Here is a 13,939-nt window from a genome sequence, read left to right on the forward strand (position 1 = left end):
GCATAAAAAAAATCACTTTAAAAATCAAAGAAAAACTTCATAAGTATAGATAATCATTTAATGGTAACCAAAAAATATTGCACATTTTGTATTTGACAGATATGTTCTACAGTTAGTACACTGTAAGATATTTCTCTGAAGAAAAAAGAGATCAACTCTCATTCTTCCAGGACACAAGAAAGGTTTTTTATAAAATGAATCTAGAGTAAAACAATAGTTTCAAAAATCAAGATGTCAAATGTATAGATTATCATTTAATGGTAACCAAAAATATTGCACATTTTGTAACTGACAGATATGTAATGCTAAGGCATACTTCTGTTTATAGTACACTGTAAGAAAAACAAGAGATCAACTCTCATCCTTTTCCAGGACACGAAAACTGTTTTTGATCAAATGTTGTTAGCAAGATGTAAATCATTTCTCTGAAAGAAGAGTAGTAACTCTAATCTTTCCATCCATGGCTCCAGTCAAACACATCTGAGTATCAATATTAGGGGACCAGTCTACTGTAGTGACAGATGATGTGTGTCCCTTAACTTCCATCACTCTATTAAATAATGCATTTTCTCCAGTTTTTATCTGAAATATAAAATGATAGTTAAATATAATACCAGATTTTGTATGTTTATGTTTGCATAAATTGATACTTGAATCAGTATAGAAATTTACAATTGAATAATGTGAAGTATAACTTGTACCACTGCTACACGAGTTATATCCGGATATTTCAACTACCCCTCCTAAGTCGATTTGAAAAGCTCACTAGAGCTTGTGTTATGTAGTTTATTGAATATCGACTCTAAATAAAACTTTGAATTTTGAATCTTGAATCTACCAATGAGGATCTATCAATTTCAACCTTCAATTACACTTTTAAGGACATGCACAATTATTTTTATCACCTTATGGTTTGGAACAACAATGAAGAAATAATTAGATGAAACTAAAACAAACAAGAATGTGTCCATAGTACACGGATGCCCCACTCGCATTATAATTTTCTATGTTCAGTGGGCTGTTAAATTTATGGCACGCCGTTATTATATTTATTCAATTTCGAGAACTAAATAAGATATCTTATAAACTAATTGAGATATCTTAATAACAAAATGAGATATCTTATATATTAATTGAGATATCTGATTTATTTAATAAGATATTTTATATATTAAATAAGATATCTTATTAAAATGTTTATAAAGATATCTTATTAAATATATAAGATATCTTATTTAAAATATAAGATATCTCTATTAATTTATAAAATATCTTATTAACTATATAAGATATCTTTTATATAGTTTATAATAGAGATATCTTATTTACTTAATAAGATATCTCCATAAGTTAATAAGATATCTCTATTAGTTTTTAAGATATCTTTATTAATTAATAAGATATCTTTATTAGTTTATAAGATATCTCTATTAATTAATAAGATATCTTATAAAGTATGTATTTAAAAGATATCTTTATAAAGAAGTAAGATATCTTATATACTTTATAAGATATCTTATTAAATAATAGAGATATCTTATTAACTTATAGAGATATCTTATAAACTAATAGAGATATCTTATAAACTTTTAGAGATATCTTATTAACTTATAGAGATATCTTATTAACTTATAGAGATATCTTATAAACTTATAGAGATATCTTATAAACTTTTAGAGATATCTTATTAACTTATAGAGATATCTTATTTAATTGGTTATAAAGATATCTTATTTAATATATAAGATATCTCCATAAGTTAATAAGATATCTCTTTTAGTTTATAAGATATCTCTATTAATTAATAATATATCTTACAAAGTATGTATTTAAAAGATATCTTTATAAAGAAGTAAGATATCTTATATACTTTATAAGATATCTTATTAATTAATAGAGATATCTTATTAACTTATAGAGATATCTTATAAACTAATAGAGATATCTTATAAACTAATAGAGATATCTTATTTACTTTCAAATTAAATAAGATATCTGATAAAAATTAAAGATATCTTAATACTTCATAAGATATCTTGTTAAATAAATAAGATATCTTCAAATTTTAAATATATATAAAAACGGCGTGCCATATAAATTGGGGTCAAAACTCTAATTTTGCATTAAAATTGGAAAGATCATATCATAGGGAACATGTGTACTTAGTTTCAAGTTGATTGGACTTCAACCTCATTAAAAACTACCTTGACCAAAAACTTCATCCTGGAGCAGGACAAACGAACGAATGGACAAACAGACCAGAAAACATAATGCCCCTCTACTATCGTAGGTCGGGCATAATAATCCAGTTAATAGCTTAAACTTAAAAAAAAAAAAAATACAGATCTGGTAAAACCAAGGATTTTTATTTGAAGTAGTAAAAATTAAATTTTGAATTAACAATATTTGATATGAATTAACAAAAGTAATTTCTCTTTCAATATTTGAATGAGCCTTTATGGTTCAGTTCATAATGAAGTTTAATGTAAAAGTATCAGATTAATGAATACATTGCACTATACTCAAAGCCACTTTATTCCATAAATTGTAAAACAAGCTATAATGAGATATGTGTTTCTCATGCAGTTATTTTTTTCTTTCCAAACTAAAGGAAAATCATTTGTGCAGTAAGCTATTTAATAAAGCATAAATGAAAACAATAGGATAACACATAAATCTTTATTTATTTTTTTCAGCAATCAATTCTAAATGTGAAGCTTTAAAAAATTGTATTCATTGAACCTTTAAAACTAGAGGCTCTAAAGAGCCTGTGTCGCTCACCTTGGTCTATGTGCATATTTAACAAAGGACACAAATGGATTCATGACAAAATTGTATTTTGGTGATGGTGATGTGTTTGAAGTTCTTACTTTACTGAACATTCTTGCTTCTTACAATTATATCTATAATGAACTTTGCCCATTAGTAACAGAGAAAAATATTTGGTAAAAATTTACATAAATTTACCAAATTAATGAAAATTGTTAAAAATTGACTATAAAGGGCAATAACTCCTTAAGGGGTCAATTGACCATTTAGGTCATGTGGACTTATTTGTAGATCTTACTTTGATGAACATTATCGCTGTTTACAGTTTATAGCTATCTATAATAGTATTCAAGATAATAACCAAAAACAGCAAAATTTCTTTAAAAATTACCAATTGGAGGGCAGCAACCCAACAACAGGTTGTCCAATTCATTTGAATATTTCAGGGCAGATATATATTGACTTGATTAACAATTAAACTCCTTGTCAGATTTCCTCTAAATGATTTGGTTTCAGAGTTGTAAGCAAAAAACTACATTTTACCCCTGTTCTATTTTTAGCCGTGGTGGCCATCTTGGTTGGATGGCCAGGTCATCGGACACATTTTTCAAACAAGGTACCTCAAAGATGATTGTGGCCAAGTTTGAATTAATTTGGCCCAGTAGTTTCAGAGGAGAAGATTTTTGTAAAAGATAACTAAGATTTACGAAAAATGGTTAAAAATTGACTATAAAGGGCAATAACTCCTAAAGGGGTCAACTGACCATTTCCGTCATGTTGACTTATTTGTAAATCTTACTTTGCTGAACATTATTGCTGTTTACAGTTTATCTCTATCTATAATAATATTCAAGATAATAACCAAAAACGGCAAAATTTCCTCAAAATTACCAATTCAGGGGCAGCAACCCAACAACAGGTTGACCGATTCATCTGAAAATTTCAGGGCAGATAGATCTTGACCTGATAAACATTTTTACCCCACATCAGATTTGCTCTAAATGCTTTGGTTTTTGAGTTATAAGCCAAAAACTGCATTTTACCCCTATGTTCTATTTTTAGCCGTGGCGGCCATCTTGGTTGGTTGACCGGGTCACGCCACACATTTTTTAAACTAGATACCCCAAAGATGATTGTGGCCAAGTTTGGATTAATTTGGCCCAGTAGTTTCAGAGGAGAAGATTTTTGTAAAAGATTACTTAGATTTATGAAAAATGGTTAAAAATTGACTATAAAGGGCAATAACTCCTAAAGGAGTCAACTGACCATTTCGGTCATGTTGACTTACTTGTAAATCTAACTTTGCCAAACATTATTGCTGTTTACAGCTTATCTCTATCTATAATAATATTCAAGATAATAACCAAAAACAGCAAAATTTCCTCAAAATGACCAATTCAGGGGCAGCAACCCAACAACGGGTTGACCGATTCATCTGAAAATTTCAGGGCAGATAGATCTTGACCTGATAAACATATTTACCCCAAGTCAGATTTGCTCTAAATGCTTTGGTTTTTGAGTTATAAGCCAAAAACTGCATTTTACCCCTATGTTCTATTTTTAGCTGTGGCGGCCATCTTGGTTGGTTGACCGGGTCACGCCACACATTTTTTAAACTAGATACCCCAATGATGATTTTGGTCAAGTTTGGTTAAATTTGGCCCAGTAGTTTCAGAGGAGAAGATTTTTGTAAAAGTTAACGACGACGGACGACGAAGGACGACGGACGACGACGACGGACGCCGGACGCAAAGTGATGGGAATAGCTCACTTGGCCCTTTGGGCCAGGTGAGCTAAAAATGTATTCATTGAATGTTCTAGTCTGATTATTTTGCCCTCAAATTTTTCATATTTTATCGCAAGAATATTTTATTTTACATCCAATTAAATATTAAAACTTTGAAATTTTCTCAATAAAATGTACCTTGTAAAGAGATCCAGCCATTTTATCACAAGAAATCAAATACTGTCCCTCTGGGTCGAAAGCAAACAATCTCCCTTTAGGTATCTCTTTACTAGCTGCTAATCCACTAGACAGGAATGGTAGAGCGGCACCAGAGTGGAGTGGAAGTTCTCTAGACTTATCTGGTTTGTGAATGTTCCACTGATAAAACTGAAAAACAAAATCAGTAGCTGTAAGTTCCATTACAGCTGACTTAACTTTGACTTTACACTTAGTGTTGCTTTCCATCTATTGCAGTTAAATTAAAACTGAAGAAATTTTAATTTGTTTCATAAAACCAAACAGTTCAACCGGTTAGAAATTTTAACCAATGCTGTAGAAATTAAGAGTCAAGTCTTCAAAGTTCTAGGTGATAAAATAAGGCATACTTGCAATCCTATAAGACTGTAATTTCACTTTTTTGCTATAACAAAAATGTAGCTAGAAATTTGTAAGCATATTTTTATTATAATAGGTCATTTGAAAGGTGAGAAATATTGACCTTGACCTTACAGACAGACATTCCCACCTTGTTTTAACACACATTGTCTGTTGGAGGGCACCCTAAACTTTGAGCATGATTAATATCCTTAAAAGGATTTAAACTTTCTATCTGCCTTTGTATATTTAAAACAATATTTGCAGCCAGCATTGACTCAATTTCTGGCTGTGGGCAAGAATGATGCCATTAATCATCAATATCTTTCAAGGCATTTATTGTCCAGAAATAAGAAATTTTTGGAAAACATCTTTGAACAAGCTATTTTGTCACAGATGGAAAATTTATTTAGATAAAATGCAACCTACCAATATACCTTTACTTTCTTATAAGAAGTTTCATAGATGCCATATTTAGATGGCGACAATTTGTTTAAACAGAAAAAAATGTTTACCTTTTCATCTGTGCCTAAACTGTAGCACATGTTTTCATCAGAGCTAAATTGTAATGATAAAACTTCCCCATTGTGAGCCTCCCATTGTGAAATACAGTTGTTCTGCTGCATATCTACAATATATACTCAATGTAAAAAAAAAGATAAACAATAAGCTGAAATTAATCAATTTTAAATTTTAAACCAAATTATCTATGCCTGTCTGAAAGTATGCACATGTGAGAGTTCTTATTCAAAAATGTTTTTTGTTTCCAGGAAATTCTCAGTAAAGCAAACAAAATATCAAGTCTGATGACACATGTTTCTAGTAATTAATTTTTCAACCGTTTATAATAAATCTATTAAGAGATGCATTAAAATATCAATGCATTCTATAGAAAATAAACACATATTTCCATGGAGTCTTTTTGTCATATGAAATATGTACCTCATTGAATTTTGATGCTTTCAATATTTTTTTAACATGATAGCAGTCGGTTAAAAATATAATATTTATCTTATTAATTCTAACGGAAATTGGGCACATTTAATTAAGTTTTTTTTTCACCAGATTATTATCAAAACAACAAACCAAATAGCCTTATCCTTCCATCAGCAGCACCAGCCAGTAGTAACTGTCCATTATGATTGTAAGAACAACAGTTGATAGCAACAGGACCAGGATCTAGATTTAACTGTTGCTGAAAAAAAGTAAATATATATCTATAGAAAGTATAGGTTAATTTTCAAGTCATCTGTGCTCTGCTTCAAATACCAAAGTTTTACTTCTTAATGAATTTTGGATAAGCTGAGTATTTTGCATGCTACAATCCATTGGGCCATTCCAGTTAATATCTGCTAAAGGGGGATGGATGGTCCTTTCTGAGTTGTCTAAAATTTATACATCTTAGGGGTGAAATTTTGGGTTTTTTCATCTGATACGTTCACTTATACGCAAAAAACTTCTGAGGGTCTTGCAGCAGTAAATAATTAAAAATAATTACATCTTAGGGGTTACAAAAATGCCTATGTTAGATCTTAGGGGTGCCTTGGAATGCAAACAGTTTCATATCGTGCATTATCTGGTATTGTGTTTAAAATTCTGATGGGTACAATCCTTGCAGTAAAAAATTCTGATTGGTCATTTTTCCCCATGAAAGCCCATCCACCCAATATGAACAGAAACTCTACATCTGATAGGTCTTAATTTTTAGATCTGATAGGTAGTTTTTCCATCCATCCATCCCCACCTGTCAGAAATTAACTGGAATGGCCCGTTGATGAACAGCATATAACTTCATGACATTTTGTTTTAGAAAGTCCTTATTTTTATATAAAAAGTTGCTTTTCAAATTAACCTTCATCAAATATCATGTCTTTAATATTATAGTCATTACTGTGAATATTAACCAAGAAAGAGTATCCATAGAATAGGAACTGTGTTATCCTAAAAGATTCATTGCAGTTTTTCCTGCATCAAAAAAAAATATCATCCATCTCATTTTTCTATTTCCAAAGGCCACATTGTCAACACATTACATGTTACAATTTGTTTTCTTTCTATTAAATTTTAAGAAATCTTATATTCATCTGTATTCTTGCATGAGGTCCAAACTGACTGATTGTACATTACGAAAATTTACAGCATAAAATATATCAGTCATTTAAATAGTGCTGGGGTCTTACAATCATTTTCATTGTTCTTAGGTCCCAGTAAGACAGCTTTCCAACTTTGCCAGTAAAACCCTGTAACTCTGAACTTCCTGAGGCTGATCTAGATCTGTGAACACTTGCAGAACAAACAAATGAGCCTCCAGCTGGATTGGAACATAAGGATATAATTCTGAAATATAACAAGAGGATCTCAAGAGACTGAATCGCTCACCTTGATTTTGTAGCATTTATCTTTCGTTTAAGAGTTTAAGTGTCCAATTTCACCAATAGCTCTTTTAGGGGTCAATTGACAATTTTGGTCATATGAACTTATTTGTAGATCTTACTTTGCTGAACATATTTGCTGTTTACAGCTCATCTTTATCATTAATACTATTCAAGATAATAACCAAAAACAGCAAAATTTCCTTAAAATTACCAATTTACTGGCAGCAACCCAACTATGGGTTATCAGATTCATCTGAAAATTTTAGGGCTGATAGAACTTGACCTAATGAAAATTTTTATCCCTGTCAGATTTGTTCTGAATGCTTTGGTTTTTGAGATATAAACAAAAAACTGCATTTTTACCCTATGTTCTATTTTTAGCCATGGCGGACATACTTTTTAAAGAAAAAGAAAATAAAACACAAACTTTATTCTAGATACCCTAAGGATCCTTCAGCTTAAATTTGGTTGGAATTGGTTTAATAGTTTTAGGAGAAGATTTTTTAAAGTTAGAAAACAAGATAAACAAATTGTGTAAAATTGTCCTTAAAGGGCAATAACTCTTTAAGGGGTCAATTGACAATTTTGGTCATATGAACTTATTTGTAGATCTTACTTTGCTGAACATATTTGTTGTTAGAGTTTATTTTTATCATTAATACTATTCAAGATGATAACCAAAAACTGCAAAATTTCCTTAAAATTACCAAATTAGTGGCAGCAACCCAACAATAAGTTATTAGATTCATCTTAAAATTTCAGGGCTGATAAAACGTTACCTTATGAACACTTTAGCCCCATGTCAAATTTGCTCTAACTGCTTTGTTTTTATGCCCCACCTACGATAGTAGAGGGGCATTATGTTTTCTGGTCTGTGCCTCCGTTCGTTTGTTCGTTCGTTCGTTCGTCCAACTTCAGGTTAAAGTTTTTGGTCAAGGTAGTTTTTGATGAAGTTGAAGTCCAATCCACTTGAAACTTAGTACACATGTTCCCCATGATATGATCTTTCTAATTTTAATGCCAAATTATAGTTTTGACCCAAATTTCATGGTCAACTGAACATAGAAAATGAAAGTGCGAAGTTCAGGTTAAAGTTTTTGGTCAAGGTAGTTTTTGATGAAGTTCAAGTCACAACTACTTGAAACTTAGTACACATGTTCCCTATGATATGATCTTTCTAATTTTAATTCCAAATTAAAGTTTTGACCCCAATTTCACGGTCCACTGAACATGCAAAATTATAGTGCGAGTGGGGCATCCGTGTACTATGGACACATTCTTGTTTTTTTTAGATATAAGCCAAAAACTGCATTTTACCCTATGTTCTATTTTTAGCCATGGCGGCCAGCTTTTTGACGAAATAGAAAATAAAACACAAACTTTATTTAAGATGCCCTAATAATCATTCAGCTTAAGTTTGGTCAGAATTAATTCAGTAGTTTCAGAAAAGAAGATGTTTGAAATAGTTTACACCAGACGGACGATGACGGACACCAAGTGATAGCTAAAGATCACAGTTCCTTCGGAACGGTGAGCTAAAATGGGACTTGCTAAAGACACCAACTGATCATCAAGCATGGTCTTGCACATAAGACATTTGTTTTAAAGTAGTTAAGAAAACAAATGATTCTCAATTATGGACAAAATTACAAATAAACATCCAATCATTATACTGGCTATAGATCCGGAAAAGTATCACATCTTGAAGTTGAAATTTTTTTTAACTCAATTTTATAGTTTAGAAGGGGTTGTAGCTTACAGATGCTGAAGATCTATTCATTGACAGTGACATTTCTTCTTATCATATAACTCTGCTATCACTAGGAGGAATATAATATGTACAACAGTTTTTTTCTTCAAATAAAATAAAATATCCTATGCAAAACTAACAGCTTAATCTGTGTATAACTATAGCTAGCTATCACATGATAAAAAATAGTGTTTGACATTACCTTGGATAACTAGCATCTGCAGAAGCTTCATAAAATGACTTCATCTCCTTTACATCAAATAATCGTATATTTCCTGATCTGTTTCCTAGCAACAACTGAAAAGAAAAAATCAACAAATCAGAAGAAAAAAACTGTTCTCACTTTACATAAGTAAGAGTGCACATGCTGAAATGTCTCGTCTTCTTTACTAATCATTGATACGATGTTGATAATCCTTACTATAAAGCTTCATTACAACTGTCACATACACTTAACATTTAACTAAGAAAACTAAACATTGACTAATGAACCATGAAAATGAGGTCAAGGTCAGATGAACCATGCCAGGCAGCTGAGGCATGTACAGCTAACAATTCTTCCATACAACAGATATAGTTGACCTATTGCTTATAGTTAAGGAAAAACAGACCAAAACACAAAACCTAACACTCAGCAATGAACAGTGAAAATGAGGTCAAGGTCAAATAAAACCTGCACCACTGACATGTAGATCATAAAATATTTCCATACACCAAATATAGTTAAGCTTTTGCATAAAGTATAAGAAAAAAAGACCAAAACTCAAAAACTAAAATTTGACCACTGAACCAGAAAATGAGGTCAAGGTCAGATGACACCTGCCAGCTAGACATGTTCATCTTATTATCAGTTCATACACCAAATATAGTAGACCTATTGCATACAGTATAAGAAAAATAGACCAAAACACAAAAACTTAACTATAACCACTGAACCATGAAAATGAGACCAAGGTCAGATGACACCTGTCAGTTGGACATGTACACCTTAGGGTCCTTCCATACACCCAATATACTAGGCCTATTGCTTATAGTATCTGAGATATGGACCACCAAAACTTAACCTTGTTCACTGATCCATGAAATGAGGTCGAGGTCAAGTGAAAACTGTGTGACGGGCATGAGGACCTTGCAAGGTACACACATACCAAATATAGTTATTCTATTACTTATAATAAGAGAGAATTTAACATAACAAAAATTCTTAACTTTTTCAAGTAGACACTGAACTATAAATGAGGTCAAGGACATTGGACATATGGCTGACGGAATCTTCTTAACATGAGGCATTTATATACAAAGTATGAAGCATCCAGGTCTTCCACCTTCTAAAATATAAAGCTTTTAAGAAGTTAGCTAACGCTGCCGCAGCTGTGGCTGTAGCCTTCGGATCACTATCCCTATGTTGAGCTTTCTGCGACAATAGTCGCAGGATCGACAAAAATGTAAATAAAATAACTAATTCTAAATTTGGTTTACCCCTTATTCACAATGCATATTTTCCCAAAAATATTAAGATGTCCCAGTGAATAATAGAGAGAACAATAGCTATTGATTTTATTCAATACAAAAGTTTAAATACCTTGACCAAGAAATGACTTGGTGGAAAAAGGTCATTTGGTTTGCTATATTTAAAAAGTCTTATGAACAAGTCAAGCATAGCCTAGTACATTGAAGATTTTTGCCTACTGCTATAAGTGATAAAGTGACCTTTTGCTTATTATTTTCTTGATTCTTTTTGCTGTTTCATTGAAAATTAAATCACATAGATCTGTTAATTTAAGAATATCAAAATTCCAATTAGTTTTTCCCTTTACTTAACTGGGTGACAAAAGAAATTTGATAAGGGTTGTTCCAGTAATTCATTTATGGGGGTGGGGTTAGACATCACTTTTTTTTTTATCTCGTTGCCCATGTCTATTTCAACTTGTAACAGAATAGTACATGCTTTCAAACCCAGCATCCACAGAAAAAAAACATCATCTGGTGCATGTCTAACCCTCCAATACTTTATTTCCTGGTATAGCCCTTATTGATATGACCATATTTTTTAACATATTAATACAGACGCCTACCCATCTATCTGACTTTGTTGTCCACTCAACAGAGAGGAATGCTGACTTTGACATAACAGTGGCAGCTGTAGTAGGCTGAGGACTCCAACTCCATACTCTACAAATATGTTATACAGAAAAATCTTTAAAATTAATGCATGTGAAATATTTAATCAAGACTAACTAACAAATAGTTAAGCATAACAAAGAGGACATATGCCTGGGGGTAAAACCTATAGGGTATGGTCATTTTCATTTATTCAATCATATATGTACAAATTTTACAGAATAATCAAAATTTAACCTGTTACTTTACTGGTACTGGTATATCCAGAGTTTCATTCAAAAATGATAAAGTAATTCATGACAATACAAAATCATGGTACAGAAAATTTGAACAAATCAACAATGGAAATAAAGTATCTTAAATTGTACAGTGCATTAAGTTTTAAGTTTTAAGTTTTAGTGTGACTGTGATTGGTACATACTTAACTACCCCATCAACATCTACACTGGCAATATACTGTCCTGTATTACTGAACTTGCTGTAGGATATAGCTGCTCTATGTTCAATATAATCCTCCTATAAAATTAAACCAAATAGTTTTATACTGGGTAAGTTTTGGGTAAATGTGCCAATATCTTTATTGGTTTTTTTTAAATTATAATACATGTACCAAACTTAATTTAAGCAGTAATCTTAAAGAAACTGCATGTTTTTAAAGTTTTGAATATTTTTTTTAAATCAATTCAGTAAGGTCTTTAAATTTAGAAATTATGAAATGACTTATTCTGCAGTATTGTACAAATGTTATCAATCTTTTGTCAGGTGTTGTACATTTTGTAAAACATTTTTTTTGTCCATCAGAACTTCTGGTTCTTTTTTTTAAATGGACCCCATTCATGCAGGAATTGCAGTTTGTGTTTTTTTTTTTAAATAAAAGGTTGTAACTTATAAAATAAGGAATTGGATAAATGTATTTTTTTTAACTAGATTTTGATGATTTCTCTCCCATTTAGGATTTATGAATTCCATCAAGTTAAAATATGATCTCTGTAATATAATTGTTTGAAACAGTTTTATATTCTACTTTACATAATACTCTAATGATTAAGGACACTACTCTACTTCCCATAAATAGAAAACCAGAATTCAATTTTAAATTGAAGCAAGCTTTTGCCTTTTGCCAGTGAATTCTAAGTTATTCTTCTATATGAAGAGATGAAGCTGGTGATATAACACAATCAAAGTGATGGAAATCACTCATGGAAAGATTAGATAAGAAGAGTAGTTTGAATAATTTCATATTAAGGTATGGTGGGGGAAATGAGAATTAATAAAGCACTATTGCTGAAAATTACATTGACAGCAGGTCTTTAGATGGAAAAGTGCTTTTCTAGTATAAGAATTAAATGAGCTCATTTAATATGGGTCTCTTAATTTGCACAATTTTATTTAAACTGCAGTTTATATCTTATCCAAATAAAGTTGCCTGTTCTGAACATGTTTAAAAAAAACAAAAAAAAAAACAAGGCCATAATAAATAAATAATAGGTTTGTTTGCCCAAACGCTACCTACCCAGAAAAAAGCTGCCTACACAAATTCTTTTATTGTCCTGATTTGAAGAAGTTTTTTTTTAATCAATGAAGACTAATAAAAATCTGATACTTTAATTTCTTTTTTTTTTTTTTTTTAAATGCCTACCTACCTACCCACTGTCTCAAACTTTGGGTAGGGTTTGGGCAAACCAAAATATTTTTAAGTGTGGCCCAATTGCAAATCAAAAATTCTTCTTCTGAGTTGAAACAACGGTTATATGACATTGAAGATTAAAAGTTTTAGAGTGCCTTTTGATCAAATTTTAAAGTATTTTTCAACACAGGGCACTGAAAATGTACTTTTTCAACGTAAACAAATTAAAAAAAATGTGGATTCTTTCTTGATTGCAAAAATATATATTCACTTCTAATAAAAATTCAAATGACTGAAATAGACATAATGATTGGTTGGGAATGAATTAATAAACAATGGTTTGTTATAATTAAAAGTTTTAAAATTTCAAAACTGTTTCAAGCCAATTCCTGATGATAAAAAAATTAAGTGAACTAATCTAAATTGTTGATTAATTCCAGATGATTATTGGAAATTTATCAAATACATTATAGACCTTACTTGAATAGCTTTTATATATCCATATTTCATTTTTTTAAAAGATCTTGTTAATCCATTTATCATTTATCTTTTAGACATAATTTACAGAATCACTAAAATGTATTGTAGATCAAAAGTATAAGTATTAGGCAATAAATAAATCTATCATCCTTATATCATATATATATATATATGATTGCCTATAATTGCTAACATTCACTTCACTCTGGTGGATATATGTCTCATTGGCAATCTCCTTATTTTATAAAAATCATCATATACTACACCCCCTTATATTAATATTTATAAAGGTATCATTATATAGCATATCATAGAGCCAATATTACCAAAAAAGATAAATACCAGTAAAAAAATCAAATTCTGACATTCAAACTCACCTGGCTTAACAGTAGAAATGGACATTTATCTGTTTCATCTGAAGAAAAAAAAAAATTTCAGTCTTTCGTTTCCAAAAGTATGTACAGTAGATATTATAGAGTATTAAGTTAAGGAGTATC

At 30.6% G+C, this 13,939-nt stretch overlaps 1 protein-coding gene across 2 annotated transcripts in view; it reads right to left on the reverse strand.

Annotated features, from left to right (window-relative positions):
• The window catches only part of LOC139520497 (WD repeat-containing protein 91-like), a 75,353-nt gene that overhangs the window by 27,633 nt on the left and 33,781 nt on the right, over positions 1-13,939 (reverse strand). Inside the window, exons 8-16 of one of the 2 annotated variants that reach the window (XM_071313165.1) lie at positions 13,820-13,857; positions 11,757-11,851; positions 11,290-11,386; positions 9,417-9,511; positions 7,270-7,426; positions 6,176-6,284; positions 5,605-5,717; positions 4,694-4,882; positions 45-582 (exon numbers count right to left, since the gene is read on the reverse strand). In XM_071313165.1, coding sequence (XP_071169266.1) covers positions 418-582; positions 4,694-4,882; positions 5,605-5,717; positions 6,176-6,284; positions 7,270-7,426; positions 9,417-9,511; positions 11,290-11,386; positions 11,757-11,851; positions 13,820-13,857 — 1,058 coding nt within the window. In that variant the 3' untranslated portion in view covers positions 45-417. Of the gene's footprint in view, positions 1-44; positions 583-4,693; positions 4,883-5,604; positions 5,718-6,175; positions 6,285-7,269; positions 7,427-9,416; positions 9,512-11,289; positions 11,387-11,756; positions 11,852-13,819; positions 13,858-13,939 lie in introns of those variants that run through there. The other variant, XM_071313164.1, reaches the window with a different exon arrangement.

Source organism: Mytilus edulis, chromosome 4 (genome assembly GCF_963676685.1).
Source record: "Mytilus edulis chromosome 4, xbMytEdul2.2, whole genome shotgun sequence".
NCBI lineage: Eukaryota > Metazoa > Mollusca > Bivalvia > Mytilida > Mytilidae > Mytilus > Mytilus edulis.